General features: G+C 40.9%; 1 protein-coding gene across 1 annotated transcript in view; it reads left to right on the top strand.

The window, feature by feature from the left end:
• The window catches only part of SPPL2A (signal peptide peptidase like 2A), a 55539-nt gene that overhangs the window by 2817 nt on the left and 30142 nt on the right, over positions 1-22580 (top strand). Inside the window, exons 2-6 of the mRNA XM_053594069.1 lie at positions 11229-11348; positions 11700-11882; positions 12326-12415; positions 13742-13875; positions 18754-18905. Of these exons, the coding sequence (XP_053450044.1) occupies positions 11229-11348; positions 11700-11882; positions 12326-12415; positions 13742-13875; positions 18754-18905 (679 nt within the window). The remainder of the gene's footprint in view (positions 1-11228; positions 11349-11699; positions 11883-12325; positions 12416-13741; positions 13876-18753; positions 18906-22580) is intronic.

Raw genomic sequence — 22580 nt, 5'->3', positions numbered from 1 at the left:
CTGATAACTGTGAATAAACTGACAAGCTCTCCTTAAATTGTAAAGTTTTTTTTTGTTTGTTTTTTGTTTTTTGCAGTTTTTGGACAGGGCTAGGTTTGAACCCGCCACCTCTGGTATATGGTGCTGGTGCCGTACTCCTTTGAGCCACAGGCGCTGCCCAATTATAAAGATTTTTAAAATACCAACTAGTATTCATTTTCTATTAGTTTCTCTATGGATTTTTTTTCCTTCTTAATTCATTCTTCCCTTTAATTTCTTGAGGTGGTCTCTTTCTCATTCGTTTTCTGAGGTTTCCTTTTTCTCCTTTCTTATTACTTACAAGATACCTGGTTCCTTTCTTACAACACCATTTTCTCCTCGAAGCCCTACTTATTCCTCTTTAAGCCTAATTGTACAGCTTTAGGTAGCCTCTCTGAGTTTATTTGAATAACAATGTCAGCTCAGTCATTTCATTTCTCCTCTCTGGTCTCTTGGAACTGACATTACTTCCCCTTGTCACATAATGACAGAGCCAACATCCTCATCTAGAAGCAGCACATACACTTTCAGAAACCACTGCCACATCCTTGCAGAAGAGGCAGAGGATATAGTAATGGAAAGACCCTTAAAGATCATTTACCCTTTCCTGGTCATCTTCACATCAGAGTGACCTGTGTATTTTGAACTCAAGTTATAGCACATCTTGCTGTTTTAATGATTTTTTAAACCCATTAAACATTTAATTCTAGAGTAAAGTGAGTGCCTAGCAGGTTCTTAACTCTGTCTTGGCCTTGCCATAGTTCTATTTCACACTTGTCCTTCCCCAGTCCAACCCTACCACCAGCCTCAGTGGTTAGACCTTTATTTCACAGAATGGACCAGTGATGAGATTCTATCTAAAAGACAATGAGTGATGTTTACTCTGGATCACAGTTCTCTGGAGAATCAATCTTTCTCCTAATGTTTTTGTAAAACTTCTGTTCATGGTGCCAACAGGATGAGCCTGTGTCATTTGGGTACAGACCTGAAAGCCAGCCGCTTTGGAGGTGCTTTCCATACAAAGGGAATTGCGCTGGAAAAAGTAGGAGTTGAAGCCCAACAGCCAAATTCTGCCACCAGGAAGTGTGTCAGCATCCAGGCGATCAAGAATGGCAAGAAAATAATAGCTTTTATACCCAACAATGGTTTCTTGAACTTTAGTTCGAGGGGATGGAGATGGGGACAAGATGAGAAAAGGCTGTCAGACTTTTTGGATTCCATGGAATGAAACTGTAAAACTATTTGGCTTTGAACTGTGCTGTTTTCAAGAAGAGAGAATAATCATCCTGAAGGCGATTCAGAGATCATTATGGGTACCACCTTGGCTTCAGCTGGTCAGATGAATCTATCTGGAGCCTTAGGGGTGAGACAACAGTCGGATCTACCTGGAGCCTTAGGGGTGAGACAACAGCCCATCGAGTCATTGACCCATCCCACCATGGGCTGTGGGGTGGTACCCTACAGAACTGAAGGGGTGGGGCCTCCCTGTAGAGATGGGCCCTGGAGAGCAGGACATCAACCTAGAACATTATTCTCAACCCTAAATCTAATGAGGTTTGCCCTGCCATATTTTGGACTTGCTTAGAACGCATCATCCCTTTCTTCTGATTTTTCTCATTTGGAATAGGACTCTATCCTTTGCCTGTCCCACTGTTATATTTAGAAACACATAACTTGTCTGGCTTTATAGGTACATAGCTGGAGACAAATTTTTCCTTGGGATGGATACCTGTAGTCTCACCAGTATCTGATTTAGATATTTAGATGAAACTTTGGACTTGAGCTTTAGCATTTATGGTGGAATGAGTTAAGAAGTTTTACAGTTGTCTGGACTAGGTGATTCACACCTATAGTTCTAGCACTCAGGGAGGCCAAGGCCAGTGAATTGCTTGAGGTCAGGAATTCAAGACCAGCTTAAACAAGAACATGAACCTGTCTCTACTAAAAATAGAAAAACTAGTTGGATGTGGTGGCATATGCCTGTAGTCCCACTTACTCGAGAGGCTGAGGCAAGATGATCGCTTGAGCCCATGAGCTATAAAGATGACAGGGCACTCGACTCAGGGTGACTGAGTCTGTCTCAAAAAAAAAAAAAAAAGAAGATTTGGAGTACTGAATGTGTTCATGTCCTGCTAGAGCAGTGGTTCTCAACCTTCCTAATGCCGCAAATCTTTAGTACAGTTCCTGTGGGTCGCAACCCACAGGTTGAGAACCGCTGTGCTAGAAGGACACAAATTTAGGGGAAGGGAGGTAGAATGCTATGGAATGAATTGTGTCCCCCAAAATTCATATGTTCAAATCCTAACCCCTTTAAGACAGAATTTGCCTGGTTTTACCATGCCCTACAGTCTTAAATCTTGTATGGTTTGTACATTTGTGTTACCTGCCTGGCCTTGTAGGCATTTGAGTTTATAAATTCTAGGGTAAATCATAAATGCTGTAAAAGTTGAGATGCATCATTAAGTAGTAAGATTACTTAGGGGAAAGCAAGAAGGCTGGATCTAGGTAACAAGTGGAATGTAAACACATGAAGGAGGAACCCTGCCTGACCCATTCTCTGCTGTCTCTCTAGCATCTCATAGATTGCAGAGTTTGAATGAATGAATGAATGGCTACCTTGTGTTCTCCCCACACCCTAAAATCCCTTACTCTCTGTGCCCAGATTCTCCAAATGGTGGGAATGAGCCTGGCCATACTTTTTCAATGGCCCATAGACTGCCATGATTGCCTGTAAATTCCTGTTTGATGGCCTAGCTTCCATTCAGTCACTAAGTAATTGAGATTATACTTAATCTCTGTGTGTCTGAATACCAGAAGTAGGAGTAGAAACCATGTAGGCTGTCTGGATTATTATGTAAATAATTGGGGAGGAGAGAGTGAATGATGGGAGAGGTACTTAGGAACCCGTGTCATCCAGATACACACTCTCAACTCAGTCTTACCTGCATCATCATCCCCTGGGAGCTTGTTAGAAATGCAGAATCCCAGACTCCACTCAGACCTACTGAATCAAAATCTGCATTTTAAAGTGATCACTAAGTGATTTGTATGCACATTAAATCTTGAGATGCACTACTTCCGTAGCAGTGGTTCTCAAAATCAAACAGGCATCACAATCACCAGAAGGGCTTGTTAAAACATAAACTGGCCAGGGTTTCTGATGCAGTAAATCTGTAATGGGGCCCAAGAGTTTGTAGGGGTTTTTTTGTTTGTTTGTTTATTTTGAGATAGACTCTCACTCTGTTGCCCCAGGCTAGAATGCTAAAGTGTTAGCCTACCTCACAGCAACCTTGAACTCCTGAGCTCAAGTAATCCATCTGCCTTGGCCTCCCAGAGTGCACCACATTACAGATATGAGCCACCAGCTCACCTTCCTTTTTTTTTTTTTTGTGAGACAGTTTCACTTTCTCACACATGAAATCACAGCTCACAGTAACCTCAAACTCTTGGGCTTAAGTCATGCTGCCTCAGCTTCCCAAGTAGCTGAGACTACAGGTGTCCCCCACTAACCCTGGCTTGTTTTTCTGTTTGTAGTTGAGACAGGGTCTTACTCTTGCTCAGGTTGTTCTCAAACGTGTGAGCTTAAGCAATCTGCTTCATTCTCCCAGAGTGCTAGGATTACAGGCATGAGCCACCAGCTGGCCAGAATTTGCATTTTTAACGCTTTAAGAACTACTACCCTGTTTCCCCGAAAATAAGACAGTGTCTTCTCTTAAGGTGTGCTCCCAAAGATGCGCTAGGTCTTATTTTCAGGGGACATCTTATCTTTCCTGTAAGTAGGTCTTATTTTCGGGGAAACAGGGTAGATACTCTTTGACTTTAATCACATTCTGTTTATGATCATCTATTTCAGTTTTTTTTTTTTTGTTTTTTGTTTTTTTTTTTGAGACAGAGCCTCAAGCTGTCACCCTGGGTAGAGTGCTGTGGCATCCCAGCTCACAGCAACCTCCAACTTGTGGGCTCAAATGATTCTCCTGCCTTAGCTTCCCAAGTAACTGGAACTACAGGCACCCGCCACAATACCTGGCTATTTTTTTATTTTTTTGGTTGCCAGCCTTCATTGTTGTTTGGCAGGCCCAAGCTGGATTCAAACCTGCCAGCTCAGGTGTATGTGGCTGGCATCTTAGCTGCACAGGCGCCGAGCCTTCAAGTTTGTTTTTAATCTCTCCAGTAAGACTATACTTTTTCTTGTTTTGTGTTTCTTTTTTTTGTAGAGACAGAGTCTCACTATACCACCCTCAGGTAGAGTGCCATGACTTCACACAGCTCACAGCAACCTCTTAACTCTTGGGCTTACGCGATTCTCTTGCCTCAGCCTCCCAAGCAGCTGGGACTACAGGCACCTGCCACAACACCCGGCTATTTTTTTGTTGCAGTTTGGCCGGGGCTGGGTTTGAACCCGCCACCCTCGGCATATGGGGCTGGCGCTCTACTCACTGAGCCACAGGCACTGCCCTGTTTTGTGTCTCTTTTTTTCTTTCTTTTTTTTTGTAGAGACAGAGTCTCACTTTATCTCCCTCGGTAGAGTGCTGTGGTGTCACACAACTCACAGCAACCTCCAACTCCTGTGCTTAGGCAATTCTCTTGCCTCAGCCTACCAAGTAGCTGGGGCTATTGTTTTGTGTTTCTTATTTTAGCAGCTTTATTGAGCTATAATTCACATACCATACAATCTACCCATTTATAGTATACAATTGAATGATTTTTATTATATTCACAGATAGATGCAACTATCACCACAGCTGATTTAGAACATCTCATCTTTTCATGAAGAAATCAGTAAGCAGAACACAGAGGATTTTTAGGGCAGTAAAACTATTCACTATGATATTATAATGTTATAATAATGATAGATTCATGACATTGTACATTTGTCAAGACCCAACAGAATGAATATCTGAATGAACTTTGAGCCGGGCATGGTGGCTTATGCTGTGAGAGGCTGATCAGATCTCTTGAAGCCAGGAGTTTAAGGTCAGCCTGAACAATAGTGAGAGCCGGTCTCTACCAAAAATAGGAAAATGGGGGTGAGGTGTGTGGTGGTGCAGTACCTACCTATAGACCCGGTTACTTACCTGTAGTCCTAGCCACATGGGAGGCTAATGAGGCTGAGGCAGAAGAATCGCATGAGCCCAGGAGTTTGAGGTTGCAGTAAGCTGTAATGACGTCACTGTACTCTAACACCCTGCTACAGAGTGAGAGAGACCCTGTCTCCAACGAAAAGGACTTTGGGTGATAATGCCGTGTCCTGTAGGTTATCAGTTGTTACAAATGTACCACTCTGCTCTGAAACGTTGATAGTGGGAAAGGCCTATACATGTGTAGGATAAGGGGATATTTGGGAACTCTATACCTTCTGCTCATTTTGCTTTGAACCTAAAACTGCTCTGAAAATAAAGTCTACTGAAAAAGAAAGAAACCGGGCAGCACCTGTGGCTCAGTGGGTAGGGCGCCAGCCCCATATACCGAGGGTGGCGGGTTCAAATTTGGCCCCGGCCAAATTGCAACAAAAAAATAGCCAGGCGTTGTGGCGGGCACCTGTAGTCCCAGCTATTTTGGAGGCTGAGGCAAAAGAATCGCCTAAGCCCAGGAGTTGGAGGTTACTGTGAGCTGTGTGGTGCCACAGCACTCTACCGAGGGCGATAACATGAGACTCTGTCTCTACCAAAAAAAAATAAATAAATAGAAAGAAAGAAACCTAGCCAGTGCAGTGGCTCACACCTGTAATCTTAAGCACTGTGGAAGGCCAAACCAGAAGAATCCCTTGAGCTCAGGAGTTTGAGACCAGCCTGAACAAGAGCAAGACCTCATTTCTTCTGAAAAATAGAAAAACTAGCCAGATGTTGTGGTGTGTGCCTGTACTCCCAACTTCTCAGGAGGCTGAGGCAGAAGGATCACTTGAACCCAGGAGTTTGAGGTTGCTGTGAGCTAGGCGGAGGCCACAGCACTCTAGCCTAGGCAAGAGAGTGAGACTCTTGTCTCAAAAAAAGAAAGAAACCCCACACCCTTTAGCTGTTCATCCCAACATCCCACCAACCCCTTAGTAATGATTTATCTTCCAATCATTAATCTTTTGTATTTCTTTTGCATTGTGCAAGTACCTGGCAAGGTGCTAGCTATATTATTAAGTTATTATCCATTAAGAGCTTAATATGTACAAACAATTGTATCATTTTACTTAACTCTTATGACAATTTTATGAGATCTGAGTGTTTATTGTCATTTAAAGCTGAAGATATTGAAATTTAAAATAGGTTAAATAATTTGTAACATAGCCAATAAATGGTGAAACTGGTGAAAATATTTCAAACTGTGTATAAACCCAGCACATTGTACCTCTTGATTGCATTATTATACGCAGCTATGATTTAATTTTTAAAAAAAGGTGGTGAAACTGGCATTGTATCCTAGGTCTCTAATCCCAAAACTCAGTGCTCTTAACGTTTATGCTGTACCGGGTATTGTGACAAACTGAATTTTTGAAGCTACACAGTCTCAGTGAGAAATTTCACCAAGATATTTTAAAATGTAGTGGAAATGCTTTAGTGGTTTAGGCATGCTTGCTCACTCACAAAATATGCTGTGTGTTCCACATTCAGTACTATTCTAGAATTATGTATGTTTGTGTTTTCATCTTTTATTCTAGTCTTCCGCTGGAATTTGTGGTTTGCCATAGTAATTCATGTATCAATGAATTTTGCTTTTATCATTAATAGATTTTTCACAGGCTGGGCATGGTGGCTCACGCCTGTAATCCCAGCACTCTGGGAGGCCAGGGTGGTGTATTGTTTAAGCTCACAAGTTGGAGATCAGCCTGAGCAAGAGCAAGATCCTGTCTCTAAAAAAGTAGCTGGGATTTTCCAGCTTACTTGATCTTACAAGTGATCAAGGAATATAGCAGCGTCTCAGGATACAAAATCAGTACTTACCAGTCAGTAACTTTTATATACGACAACAATAGTCAAGCTGAAAAAACAATCAAGGACTCTATTCCTTTTCTAATAGTGCCAAAGAAGATAAAATATCTGGGAATTTACCTAACAAAGGATGTGAAAGCTCTCTATACTTAGAACTATGAAATGCTGAGAAAAGAAATAGCTGAAGATGTTAACAAATGAAAAAACATCCCGTGTTCATGGCTGGGAAGAATCAACATTGTTAAAATGTCCATACTACCGGGCGGTGCCTGTGGCTCAAAGGAGCAGGTAGGGTACTGGCCCCATATGCCAGAAGTGGCAGGTTCAAACCCAGCCCCCGCCAAAAACCGCCAAAAAAAAAAAAAAAGTCCATACTGTCCAAAGCAAACTATAGATTTAATGCAATCCCTATTGTCATACTTCAAAGAACTTGAAAAAATAGTACTTCGTTTCATATGGAATCAGAAAAAACCTCAAATAACAAATACGTTACTCAGAAATAAGAACAAATCAGGAGGTATCACATTACCAGACTTTGGGCTATAACTATAAATCTATAGTGATCAAAACAGCATGGTACTGGCACAAAAACAGAGCAGTAGATTTATGGAACAGAATAAAGAACCAAGAGATGAACCCAGCTACTTATGGCCATTTGATCTTTGACAAGCCTATGAAAAGTTTTCAGTGGGGGAAAGTCTCCCTATTTAACTGGGTCAACTGGCTGGTGACCTGTAGAAGACTGAAACTGGACCCCACCTTTCACCATTAACAAAAATTGATTCTCACAGGATAAAAGATTTAAACTTAAGACATGAAAGTATAAAAATACGGGCGGCGCCTGTGGCTCAGTGAGTAGGGCGCCGGTCCCATGTGCCGGAGGTGGCGGGTTCAAACCCAGCCCCAGCCAAAAAAAAAAAAAAAACCACAAAAAGAAAGTATAAAAATACTAGAAGAGAGTGCAGGAAAAACACTTGAGGAAATTGGCCTGGGAGAATATTTTATGAAGAGGACTCCCCGGGCAATTGAAGCAACACCAAAAATACATTACTTGGATCTGATCAAACTAAAAAGCTTTTGCACAGTCAAGAGCACAGTAAGTAAAGCAAACAAACAACCTTCAGAAAGGGAGAAGATTTTTGCAGGTTATGCTTCTGACAAAGGTCTGATAACTAGCATCCACCGAGAACTCAAACTAATCAATAAGAAAGGGGCGGCGCCTGTGGCTCAGTCGGTAAGGCGCCGGCCCCATATACCGAGGGTGGCGGGTTCAAACCTGGCCCCGGCTAAACTGCAACCAAAAAATAGCCAGGCGTTGTGGCAGGCGCCTGTAGTCCCAGCTACTCCGGAGGCTGAGGCAGGAGAATCGCTTGGGCCCAGGAGTTGGAGGTTGCTGTGAGCTGTATGATGCCATGGCACTCTACCAAGGGCCATAAAGTGAAACTCTGTCTCTAAAAAAAAAAAAAGAAGAAATAACCCCATTTCTATGTGGACAAGAGACTTGAACAGAAATTTCTCTGATAAAGACAAGCACATGGCCGGGCGGCACCTGTGGCTCAGTGGAGTAGGGCGCCAGCCCCATATAACAAGGGTGGCGGGTTCAAACCCAGCCCCGGCCAAACTGCAACAAAAAAATAGCCGGGCGTTGTGGCGGGCACCTGTAGTCCCAGCTGCTCAGGAGGCTGAGGCAAGAGAAGCACGTAAGCCTAAGAGCTGGAGGTTGCTGTGAGCCATGTGACGCCACGGCACTCTACCAAGGGCAGTAAAGTGAGACTCTGTCTCTACAAAAAAAAAAAAGACAGGTGCATGGCCTACAAACACATGAAAAAATGCTCGTCATCCTTAACCATCAGAGAAATGTAAATCAAAACCACTTTGAAATATCATATAACTCCAGTAAGATTAGCCCACATCACAAAATCCCAAAACTACAGATGTTGGCATGGATGTGGAGAGAAGGGAACACTTCTACATGGCTGGTGGGAATGCAAGCTAATACGACCTTTTTGGAAAGAAGTTTGGAGAACACTCAAGGAACTAAAAGTAGACCTACCGTTAGATCCTGCAGTTCCTCTACTAGGTATATACCCACAGGATCAAAAATCATTTTAAAACAAAGACATTTGCACCAGAATGTTTACTGCAGCCCTGTTCATAATAGCCAAGGCATGGAAACAGCCCAAGTGCCCATCGACCCATGAGTGGATTAACAAATTGTGGTATATGTACACCATAGAATACTATGCAGCCATAAAAAAGATGGATACTTCACATCTTTTATGTTTACCTGGATGGAACTGGAACATACTCTTCTTAGTAAAGTATCTCAAGAATGGAAAAAAAAGTATCCAATGTACTCAATACTACTATGAGATCAATATATGACCACATACACATTCATACGAATGGCAAAACATAACTATTGTCCAGAAAGTAGAAGGGAAGAGGAAAGAGAGGGGAAGGGAGGGGGTATTTGGGGGGACCTCACCTAATGTGCATGATGCAATCGTACATTTCATTTCAAAACTATTAAGAAATGAGTATAATTTTGATAGATGGGTTACTTAGTCCAGTGTCAGCATTTCAAATTGTATATCAAAGCAGTACCCTGAACCCATAAATGCATCAATGTACAGAATTATGATTTAATAAAAAATAATTTAAAAATAAATAAAATAAAATAAGTAGCCAGGTGTTATGGTGGGCGCTTGTAGTCCCAGCTGCTTGGGAGACAAAAGGATCACTTGGCCTAAGAGTTTGAGTTTGCTGTAAGCTGTAACACCACGGCACTCTACTGGGGGCAAAAAGTGAGACTCTGTCTCAAAAAAAAAAAGATGTGTTTTCCACAATTGCAGAAAAGATTACATTAATATAACCCTTTATGTTGATAAATCTTACTCAGTTTTGAACATCTTTGTTCATGCGTAGACATTAAGCTTTAAGAAAATTCTTAGTTTTTGTAATTAAAAAGTAACAGAATATTATACAGTTGTATGAAAGGAGTTATATTTATCAATATGGAAAATATGTATAAAAATTTAAATTGTAGAAAAGCTGCAGATCAGTGTTGTATAGTGTGATCCATATTTGTAAAACAAATACATGTATGTACATCTTCCTTTTTTATAGTCTCAGCTGGGCTCAGTGGCTCATGCCTGTAATCCCAGCACTCTGGGAGGCCAACCTGAGTAGATTGCTTGAGTTCACAGGTTCAAGACCAGCCTGAGCCAGAGCAAGACCCTGTCTCGAACCTGTGAGCTCAGGCAGTCCACCCACCTCAGCCTCCCAAGTGCTGGGATTACAGGCATGAGCCACTGTGCTGAGCCCTGATTTCTTTCCAAGTAGTGGGAAATGAGAAAAAAGGGAAGAAAATTATCCTACCTCTTCTTTCTCCTTGCTTTAAACTCTGGATTTGTTTTTTTTGAATAGGCAATTGCAGAATTCTGAAAACTTAAGGCAGAATAATTTATGTCATGTTCTGGTTAGTTGTCTTCTACAGATACCTCCTAGAAATAATAATGTACTTTTTTCAGTACCCTAGTTGCTAGTAGAACATGGAAGATAAAACAGGTTAAGGGACTTTTGAGTACATTCTCTTTTATAGAACATAAACAATGATGTAATAACTTATAGGAGATTGGAAACAAAAGTTTCAGGCTACAAGGGAGTATTGAAGTTTTTAGATAATAGCAAGACTCCTCCCTGCGTTGTGGCTTTTATATATACCTGTGGCTCAACAGAGTAGGGCGCCAGCCCCATATGCCAGAGGTGGCAGGTTCAAACCCAGCCCCGGCCAAAAACAGCAAAAAAAAAAAAAAAAGTGCCATAATTGATACTCCTGTAAGAAAGTGACCTACCTTCCTTAAAGAATGTATTCTGGGTAACTGTGTATAGTTTCAGTATTCCCAACTCTTTTTATTTCCTCAAACAAGAGGAAATAAATTCATTGGAAGACCTTCCCTCTTAAGGAAATGTGATCAAAGCTGAATATAAATAGCTTTATTAAAATCTTTATTTTTTCTTTTGTACCCCCAAAATATGTAAAAAAAAAAAAAAAAGGTCTTTAGTTTTTAGCTGGACAGAGTACTGTGCACCTTTAGTCCCAGCCACTCTGGAGGCTGAGAGTTGAGGCAGGAAGATTGCATGCGCCCAGGGGTTTGAGACTGCAGTGACCTATGATAATGCCATTGCATTCCAACTTCGGCAACAGAGTGAGCCCAGTCTCTAAAGAAAATCCTTAGTTGTTGGCAAGCTAAATTATTGCCAGGGTGAAAGTTACTGTTTGTGTTCTAGACAGCAGCTCAGGAAGCAATCCTGCATGCGTCTGGAAATGGCACACCTTTACCATCTAAGGACTACTGCATGCTGTATAACCCTCATTGGACAGCTCTTCCAAGTACGCTGGATAATGCAGTAAGTAAATCACAGTCACTGTTCATAAAAATGTTGCAGAAGTAAGAGTGAGTGATAATTATGTTTTAGTATATGAAATAACTGTATTGGTGATTAATAAGTAATAATTATTTTATAGGTTTTTCTCAAGTATTTTTCTCTCTGAGAAAATAAGTTAGAGAATTTTAAAGCTCTTAGTTTAAGCCTGGTGTTATCATGAAATATTTCTAATTTTTTTTTCTTTATTGTTGGGGATTCATTGAAATATTTCTAACTTTAAAGAACATTGTGTTAAACCAACATTGATACCTTATAAATGAAAGCATTTAGGGTGAATTATGATATCGTGTTAAAAGCATTTCTTCCTTTCAGACTTCCATTAGTTTGATGAATCTGACCTCCACACCACTATGCAACCTTTCTGATATTCCTCCTGGTGGTGTGAATAACAAAGCAGTTGTGGTACACTGGGGAACCTGCCATTTTCTTGAAAAAGCCAGAATTGCACAGACAGGAGGTGCTGAAGCGTTGTTGGTTGTCAATAACAGTGTCCTAGTAAGTTACAAAACTATCATAATTTCTTTTGAACTTGTTGTGTCAGATTTCACAGGAATTGAAATAAGTTCATTGTTTGTGGTTTAGAGGCTATGTTTTGAATAATCTGCTGTAACTAAACTTTCAAGATCTGATAGACATTTAATTGGAAAGTTTTTCTTCTACTCCTGGAGTAGACAAGACGTTGTTAGGAACAAATATTTATATGTGTGTGTATATGTATAGTATGTGTGTATTACACATACATTATATTGTATATATTATATATCAGTTTAAGTTCCATTTCCATTTTGAGAGCTTATGTAATGTTAAGAAAGAATACCTGAAACTTTATTTTATAACATAAAGAAAGATGTAATATTTACATTTAATGGAATAGTTTGCATTTTATTCTCTAAATATATTAGTAGTTAATAAGTTTTCATAATACATTTTTCTTTTAGTTTCCTCCCTCAGGGAACAGATCTGAATTTCATGATGTGAAAATATTGATTGCATTTATAAGCCATAAAGACTTTCAAGATATGAAGCAGGTAAATTACTAATTATACATTAGATGAAGTTTATAAATAGTATAGTTCTTTACTTTTAATCACTGATATTTAATTTTGAGTATTAAATATGCTTCTTTGTTAACAAGAAGTTATAAAGGCTGATCAAGTTTTTATCAGGAGACCAGGCGTGGTGGTTCAGGCCTGTAATCCTAGCACTCTGGGAGTCTGAGGTAGATGGATTGCTTGAGCAAGAGTAAGACCCACTTGCAAAAAAAACTAGCTGGGTGTTGTCTCAGGCACCTGTAGTCCCAGCTACTCAGGCAAGAAGATTGCTTGAGCCCAAGAGTTTGAGGTTGCTGTGAGCTGCAACACTACGCACGCTACCAGGGTGACAAAGTGAGACTATCTTCAAAAAAAAAAAAAAAAAAGTTTTTATTAGGAAAATACTTCTCATTTGGCATAAAGTATTTCAAAGCCTAAACCTTAGAAAGGATGTTTATTTGTTTTGAATTCTTTGAAAATCTCTTGTGTCAGCTCAGTAGCTGTTGCTCAGTGGTTAGGGCACCAGTGGGGCTGGTGGGTTCGAACCTGGCCTGGGCCTGCTAAACAACAATGACAACTGCAACAACAACCAAAAAAAAACTAGCCAGGCATTATGGCAGGTGCCTGTAATCACAGCTACTTGGGAGGCTGAAGCAAGAGAATAGCTTAAGCCCAAGAGTTTGAGGTTGCTGTGAGTTGTGACGCCATAGTACTCTACCAAGGGTGACGTAATGAGAGTCTGTCTCAAAAAAAAAAAAAAAGAAAGAAAGAAAAAATCTCTTGTATCATGTCTTGACTTTAAATCCCTAAACAAGGCTGGGCACCCTGGCTTACGCCTATAATCCTAGCACTCTGGGAAACTGAGGCAGGTAGATTGCCTGAGTTCCCGGGTTCAAGACCAGCCTGAGCTAGAGCGAAACCTCATCTCTAAAAAATAGCTGGGCATTGTGGTAGGTGCCTATAGTCCAGCTACTTGGGAGGTTGAAGCAAGAGAATCATTTGAGCCCAAGGGTTTGAGGTTACTGTGAGCTGTGATGCCACAGCACTCTACCTGGGGTGACAAAGTGAGACTCTGTCTCAAAAAAAAAAATCCCTAAACAAAATGTGATCATGTAGAATACTGCACTTTCAAGATTTTATAAACCAAAGCATATCCTCATACTTTTGACTAGAGAATATATCATGTGTTCAGATAGTAGTTCTAGTCTTCTTGACTGTCTGATGTATAGTGTCCATTCCAGAGTGAAATGTGAACTGTTGTTGCCGTGCTCAGTAGTAGAAGGAAAAGTTATTCCTGCGTTTAACTGTTATTTTGCTTTTCAGACTCTTGGAAATAACATTACCGTGAAAATGTATTCTCCATCATGGCCTAACTTTGATTATACTATGGTGGTTATTTTTGTAATTGCTGTGTTTACTGTGGCATTAGGTGGATACTGGAGTGGACAAATTGAATTGTAAGTTTAATTAAACTTTAGTTTTTTTTGTGATAAATGAGTGAAAAATTACTGTTTTGTAATCATTTTAATTATATAACAACATTTAAAAATTTTACCTGTCTTCAGAACATGGTGCCAATAAGGCCAGATTTCAAGTTCATCCTTATTGTAGTCATTTAACTTTGCACCAAAAAAGAAAAAAGTCATAGGTTCCTTTAACTCTTCTTCTGGCAAGGAAACAATGAGGTCACATTAAAGACTTTTGCAGGGGTCCTCAAACTTTTTAAATGGGGCCAGTTCACTGTCCCTCAGACCATTGGAGGGCCGGACTATAGTTTAAAAAAAAAAAAAAAAAAACTATGAACAAATGCCTATGCACACTGCACATATCTTATTTTGAAGTAAAAAAACAAAACAAAAACAAATACAATCACACCGCCTCATGAAGACACTTGCTTTTGGGTTAAAATGTTTAATTATCTCCCCCAGGAAAGGTCAAAATACTTAATATCCTAACATGCCTATTTATTTAAACTGGAAGAAAATAAGCAAGAGAAGGTACAGAGCTCCTCCTGGGTTGGGTCTTTACTGTGTGGCATCATCATTCTGTTTAATGCTTTCCAGGGATATCCAGCCTTTCTTCTTCTCTGCAGCAAATTGGAAGAATAGTTGCCTTGGGCTACACATTAAATACACAAACATTAACAAAAGCTGATGAGCAAAAGAAAAGGTCTGCATGCTTTTCAAGGTATCAAATACCACAGATAAGCAAAACAGTCCTCAAATAATCAGCATGCAGCCATAGGTTGGATACCTCTGAGTCACTCTAAGGATATTAAGCATGTCTGCATTTTTTTTTGAGACAAGAGTCTCACTACGTTTCCCTTGTAGAGTGCTATGGCATCACAGTTCACAGCAATCGCCAACTCTTGGGCTTAAGCGATTTTCTTGCTTAGCCTCCCAAGTAACTGGGACTACAGGTACCCGCCACAACGCCCTCTATTTTGTTGTTGTTGTTTAGTAGGTCTGGGCCAGGTTTGAACCCACCAATCCCAGTGTGTGTGGCCGGCACCCTAACCACTGAGATACGGGTGCTGAGCCAAGTTCAGATTTTCTCTTTAATGGCAACCTGAACCCAGTATCCCTATAGTTTTGTACTTTTGGCTCTAGATTGAAACAGACAATATAGGGCGGCACCCATGGCTCAAGGAGTAGGGCGCCAGTCCCATATGCCAGAGGTGGTGGGTTCAAACCCAGCCGCGGCCAAAAACCAAAAAAAAAAAACAAAGAGACAGTATAGAGGCTGAGCATGGTAGCTCCTGCCTGTAATCATAGCACTCTGGGAGACAGAGGTGGGTGGATTGCTTAAGCTCACGAGTTCAAGATCAGCCTGAGCAAAAACTAGACCCCGTCTCTAAAAAATAACTGGGCATTGTGGTGGGCATCTGTATTCCAAGCTGCTTGGGAGGCTGACGCAAGTGAATCGCTTGAGCCCAAGAGTTTGAGGTTGCTGTGAGCTATGACTTCATAACACTCTACAGAGGGTGACATAGTGAGACTGTATGAAAAAAAAAAAAAAGAAAAAGGCCGGGTACAGTGACTCATGCCTGTAATCCCAGCACTTGGGAGGCTGAGGCAGGCGGATTGCCCAAGATCATGAGTTCGAGACCAGCCTGAGCAAGAGTGAGACCCCTGTCTCTAAAAATAGCCACATGTTATGGCAGGTGCATGTAGTCCCAGCTACTTGTGAGGCTGAAGCAAGAGGATTGCTTGAGCCCAAGAGTGTGAGGTTACTATAAGCTATGATGCCATAGCATTCTACTGGGGACAACAAAGTGAGACTGTGTCTTTTTTTTTTTGTTTTTTATAGAGACAGAGTCTCACTTTACGACCCTGGGTAGTGTGCCATGACGTCACAGGACTCACAGCAACCTCCAATTCCTGGGCTTAGGTGATTCTCTTGCCTCGGCAGACGGCTGTAGTCCCAAGCAGCTGGGACTACAGCCGTCTGCCACAACGCCCTGCTATTTTTTTTGTTGTTGCCGAGGCTGGGTTTGAACCTGCCACCCTTGGTATATGGGGCTGGCGCCCTACTCAACTGAGCCACAGGCGCTGCCCGAGACTGTCTCTTAAAAAAAAAAAAAAAAGCTCAGCACCTATAGCTCAGCAGCTAGGGTGCCAGCCACATACAGCAGAGCTGGTGAATTCAAATCCAGCCCAGGCCTACTAAACAACAATGACGACTGCAACAAAAAAATAGCCAGGCATTGTGGCAGGCACCTGTAGTCCCAGTGACTTGGGAGGCTGAGGCAAGAGAATCATTTGAGCCCAAAAGTTGGAGGTTGCTATGAGCTGTGACGCTACAGCACTATACTCAGTGCCACATAGTGAGACTTTGTCTCAAAAAAAAAAAATATGAATCAGTGATAAAAGGGAAAAGTTCCATAAAAAGAATTATTAAAAACCTAAGGGGCTGGGTGCAGTGGCATGTATCTATAGTCCTGTCTTCTTGGGAGGCTGAGACAGGAGAATCACTTCAGCTCAAGAGTTTGAGGTTGCATCGAACTGTGATGATACTACTGCACTCTTACCCAGGTGACAGAATGAGACCTTGTTAAAAAAAAAAAAGACTGTTATTTAGCAAGTAAAGACAGTTAGATAGAAAGATATTTAAGACTTAGAGAAGGGAAAATTTGGCAGAATGGGTCTTCACAACCCAAAATTACACTGCCAAATTAAAGATATGCCATAATACAAAAAGGAAAGATGCCTTTCTATAGACTTTTTAGCAGAAAGAATTAAAATCTTGCTATAATAATATCACTGGTCTTTAAGCTTTACAACCTCAAGATGACATGGATGAAAGCTTAGCTTCTGTTGCATGTGGCCCTACAAACTGATCTAAGAATACAGTTTTTAAAAAAGATGAATTGTAATATTTTAATGTGATATTAATCCAGATACAGTATACACTTTCCATTCAAGAAATTGCCTTTGCTTTTTAGTACATAGACTATGAATATGTAAATCTTTAATTTTCTCCTACTCATGTACTACATTTATGGAAACTTCTGTTAATATCCTGTTATCCAGTTCTAAAGTTGTAGAGGAGTTGCTGTTGTGTCTCCACCACTCCCTCCTTGCTCTTTTCCCAATCTGTTATTTAGAGTTATAGATGCTTAGTGTGGTCCATACTAATCAACAATTTCAAATAAGAAAGTAGTATATTGGTAAATAAACAGCTGGCAAATGTGCCGTTTGGTAAGTAAAATTTTTTAAAACTTGAATTTATATTGAGCCCAGACCTAAGGAGCAAGATCAAGAAAAGTTCAAGAGGAAGCAGCAATTAGTAGAATGGAGGTGAAAGGACTGGAGCTGGAAAAGTATGTAGTAGGCTCTGTGTAACTAGGGGGAGACAGTAAAGTTTATAGATCAGAGGTGTTGCCCAGCCAGTGACACTTATAGCTCTTTTCCTCTTAGGCTTTTGTTTCTCCCTTTTATTAGCCCTGTGACCTAACAAGGCTGTTTGGGAGAATTAGAGATAATATTTTGCTATCTTAAGTAAAAGTAGAGCAAAGCTATGTGTTGAACTTCTTTTTATGAATCCTTTGCAATACACTAATTAGCACAGAGTAGGCATATAGTAAATACTAAATTGATTGATAGAATTTAGTGTTTGCATTTAAGAGCAGCTAGTTTTAGAAGTACTTTACTATCTGTAGGTTGATTATAGTAAAATTATAAAAAGCATTGTTTATGGGCGGCGCCTGTGGCTCAGTGAGTAGGGCACCGGCCCCATATGCCGAGGGTGGTGGGTTCAAACCCAGCCCCGGCCAAACTGCAACCAAAAAAATAGCTGGGTGTTGTGGCGGGCGCCTGTAGTCCCAGCTGCTCGGGAGGCTGAGGCAAGAGAATCGCGTAAGCCCAAGAGTTAGAGGGTGCTGTGAGCCGTGTGACGCCACGGCACTCTACCCGAGGGCGGTACAGTGAGACTCTGTCTCTACAAAAAAAAGAAAAAAGCATTGTTTATAATTTGAAATTTATTATGTCAAAATAAATAATTTCCAAATTAGATAATGTGAACATCTATAAACATTAATTTGTTTATGTAATAAGTGTCATCTGTTTGGGGCGGTGCCTATGGCTCAGTGAGTATGGCTCAGGCCCCATATACGAGGGTGGCAGGTTCGAACCCAGCCCTGGCCAAACTGCAACAAAAAATAGCCAGGCATTGTGGCAGGCGCCTGTAGTCCCAGCTACTCAGGAGGCTGAGGCAAGAGAATTGCCTAAGCCCAGGAGTTGGAGGTTGCTATGAGCTGTGACGCCATGGCAGTCTACCAAGGCCAACAAAGTGGGACTCTGTCTCTAAAAAAAAAAAAAAAAGTCATCTGTTTCAACAATTTTGCCCTCAGAAAAAAATGCTATTTTAAAAGTTAGTGGGTAAAAATAGATCATCTCTGGAGGGTAGAGTTATGGGGAGAGATTACTTTTCAACATTTTTTCAAATGTGCAGTTTTTTTAAAGTGCAATACTTTTTTTTTTTGTAGAGACAGAGTCTCACTTTATGGCCCTCGGTAGAGTGCCGTGGCCTCACACAGCTCACAGCAACCTCCAACTCCTGGGCTCAAGCGATTCTCTTGCCTCAGCCTCCCGAGTAGCTGGGACTACAGGCGCCCGCCACAACGCCCGGCTATTTTTTGGTTGCAGTTTGGCCGGGGCCGGGTTTGAACCTGCCACCCTCAGTATATGGGGCCGTCACCCTACCCACTGAGCCACAGGCGCCGCCCTAAAGTGCAGTACTTTTTAAATGAAAAATTTTAAATTGTTGTTAGAGATAGATTTTTAAGGTAACTACTTGGCTGCAATTTGCTGAAGTTCCTATGTGTGTTTATCCAGGGAAAACTTGCAGGCAGCAGCAAACACCAACAATAGAGAAATGAAGAAAAAGAAGGAAGAATATTTAACTTTTGGTCCCCTTACAGTTGTAATATTTGTGGTCATCTGCTGTATTATGATAGTGTTACTTTACTTCTTCTACAAATGGTTGGGTAAGAACTCGTATTTTATGTTTACTACTTTTAGCATAAATTCTTTTCATGTACTTTATCAGATCTATCTTTCTCTTTAAAAGTATTCTACCTGGGGGCGGCGCCTGTAGCTCAGTGAGTAGGGCGCCGGCCCCATATGCCGAGGGTGGCGGGTTCAAACCCAGCCCCGGCCAAACTGCAACAAAAAAATAGCCGGGCGTTGTGGCGGGCGCCTGTAGTCCCAGCTGCTTGGGAGGCTGAGGCAGGAGAATCGCGTAAGCCCAGGAGTTGGAGGTTGCTGTGAGCCGTGTGACGCCACGGCACTCTACCCGAGGGCGGTACAGTGAGACTCTGTCTCTACAAAAAAAAAAAAAAGTATTCTACCTGGAAAACTCAAGTGAATAACTTAGTTATCATTAACTTTTTTTAATTGTCAGAAATGTTATGTCTCTATTACTAGTAGATTAAAAAAATGTACATGTTAAAAATATACTGTGTTTTGGGCGGCGCCTGTGGCTCAAGGAGTAGGGCGCCGGTCCCATATGCCGGAGGTGGCGGGTTCAAACCCAGCCCCGGCCAAAAACCACAAAAAAATATATATATATACTGTGTTTTGAGATAAGAACATTTAAGAACATAGATGTCTTGAAAGACTTACTATGGTCCCTAAGTTTCCCTCTCTGAAGGTAAACGATAGCTCAGTATCTAAGCAGTGAACGAAGGAGTTCTTGGTAGCCATATTTAGTTAAATGAAATAGAATATTATTCAAATTACTGATTTATTGCCTTTGTTTACCCCCAAAATGTAGTTTATCCTTTTGTTAATTTGCAAATCAACATGTTGTATTGCCTGAATTTTTGTTTTACTGTTCAAGCAACTAGGACTATACTATATTTGAAGACACACAGATACCTTCCCATGATCTAGAGCAGGTGTCCTCAAACTTTTTAAACAGGAGGCCAATTCACTATCCCTCAGACCATTGGAGGGTTGGACTATAGTTTAAAAAAAAAAACTATGAACAAATTCCTATGCACGCTGCACATATCTTATTTTGAAGTAAAAAACAAAACGGGAACAAATACAATTCACACCACTTCATGTGGCCTGCGGGCCGCAGTTTGAAGACGCCTGGTCTAGAGAGTAACTGGCACTTTTTTTTCCATTAAGAAAGAAAGCATAGGAACTGTAATGGCTTGCCCTTTCCCTGGACAGTCTTCTTAATGGTCTGACAGGACAGTAATTTGCCATCCCTGGCCAATACACAGCACTAAGAGGAAGGAGACTGGGAAAAAGTAGAATATACTTGATAAAAACTAGCAAATTCCATGGGCAGCGCCTGTGGCTCAGTGAGTAGGGCGCCCACCCCATATGCCGAAGGTGGCGGGTCAAACCCAGCCCCGGCCAAACTGCAACAACAACAACAAAAAAAAAAATAGCCAGGCGTTGTGGCGGGCGCCTGTAGTCCCAGCTGCTTGGGAGGCTGAGGCAAGAGAATCGCGTAAGCCCCAGAGTTAGAGGTTGCTGTGAGCTGTGTGATGCCACAGCACTCTACCTGAGGGCGGTACAGTGAGACTCTGTCTCTACAAAAAAAAAAAAGAACTAGCAAATTCCCTTTATAAAAATCATTCTATGTTTATTACACAATTTCAGTCTACTGTACCGGGATATTTGTTTGTATCATGTTGGAATTTTAGCTAATTTTACTAATTTAATACTCAGCCTTCAATTGCTTAATTTGTGTCTGACCCTTAGCTGACAGTGTCTTTGATAGAAAAAAGAGAGTTCTCTGTCCTACTCTAAAACTTAAACATGTTTTAATTTTTGGTGAGAAATTTTCTTATACTTATCACTATTTAAAAAATCAACTCTAGCTGGGCATGGTGGTTCACGCCTGTAATCTTAGCATTTTGGGAGGCTGAGACAGGTGGATTGCTTGAGGCCAGGAGTTCAAGACCAGCCTGAGCAAGAGTGAGACCCAATCTCTCCTAAAAATAGAATAAATAGCCAGGCATTGTGGCAGGTGCCTTAGTCCCAGCTACTCAGGAGGCTGAGGTAAAAGGATCGCTTGAGCCCAAGAGTTTGAGATTGTTGTGAGCTGTGACATCATGGTACTCTCCCCAGAGTGACACAGTAAGACTCCGTCTTAAAAAAAAAAAAAGGAAAAAAGTCAACTCTCTTTATAAATGCAGTTTTTTATGTAGGAGGAAGATTATTCAACTTCATAGTTGTCCCAGGGCAGGTTGTAATGGCAATGCTCTGTGTGATACATATATTACAATATGTAACTTATCTTAGGATGGTTCCTGGCAGCTAAAAGTGCTGCTGTTTCTTATATATCAAGTAACAGGATGGAATTAAGTTGCTAAGGTTTTCCTTGTGTCATGCTTAAGACATGCTCAAGAAGGTATTTAAAGATGAGTTACATTAACCAAATGCTTCCGTATGCCCCCTCATTTTCGTAGATGTAGGGTGACATTGAATGAGCCACCTAAAACCCTATTAGGGCTTCAAGAAGCATGATTTCCTCCAGTGTTTTAATACTCAGGTTGGACTTTGCCTTAATCGTACAACTCACATTACTACTGCATATAACCAAAAATAAAAACAAGTAACACACACAAAGCTTACTGTGTTCCAGCTGTTATTTTAAGCTCTTCACCTATATTAACTTATCCTCCTAACTCTGAGATAAGTATGATTACATTTTGCATTTTAGACGTGAGAATCAAGGGACTAAAAAAAGTCATTTGTCCAACATCACCAACAGTGGCTATTCCTAATTTACTGTGTCTAGATTACTCTCTCTTTCCCACCTGTAGAACAGAGCTGTAGTTTTCTGAAGCTAACTAGAATTTGAAAAATACCTGTATAATTTGTATTTCTATGGTGAAATTTCAAGAAAGTTCAGAAAAAGAATGTTTTTATGGGGTCTGTCAATTAAGTTCACAAATTCATCCTAGAAAAATTATTACATACCTCATTGCTGAACATCCCAAGTACTCCCCTAAGGAAGTTATGTACTGATACCAGCACCTAATCCACCCTTCAAAGCAATTTTGGAACACTTTTTCTACAGTGACCATCAGAGTTGTCATTGTACGGATGTCTGACAATTAAGTTTGAGAACTCATCACTGTGCAGTTACATTGGCAGCATTGTACAAAAAACTCAGTAAGTTTTCATGTCCTTAGTATATCAATGTCTCACAGCTGTGTTCATTTTGACGTGGTGATGTCTTTTTGAGTGGCATTATTTATTGTTGTTGCATGTTTTAGCATACTATATGGTAACAGCTCTGATGGTTATTCCAGAAAAAGAGCTCCACAATTGCTTTGAAGGGTGAACTAGGCACTGGCGTTTGTGCATAGCTTCCCAAGGGGAGTATTTCAAAGGTGACTGTAGTGACACTCAGCAATGAGGTATGTAGCACTTTTTCTAGGATGAGTTTAGCAAACTCAATTATCAGACCTTGTATGTAAAGTACAAGGATCTCCTCCTCCCTTTTAATAACAATGAGGTCAAAGTATTTGTTTGTTTAATTGTTTTTTGATACAGAGTCTCACAATGTCGCCCTTGGTAGAATGCCATGGTGTCACAGCTCACAGCAACGTAAACCTCATGAGCTTAAGTGATTCTCTTGCCTCAGCCTCCCAAGTAGCTGGGACTACCGGTGCCTACTACAATGTCCAGCT

The sequence above is a fragment of the Nycticebus coucang genome, chromosome 6 (assembly GCF_027406575.1).
Source record: "Nycticebus coucang isolate mNycCou1 chromosome 6, mNycCou1.pri, whole genome shotgun sequence".
NCBI classification, from domain to species: domain Eukaryota; kingdom Metazoa; phylum Chordata; class Mammalia; order Primates; family Lorisidae; genus Nycticebus; species Nycticebus coucang.
Note: the sequence above shows the minus strand (reverse complement) of the source record. Positions and strands in the feature narration are given on the sequence as shown.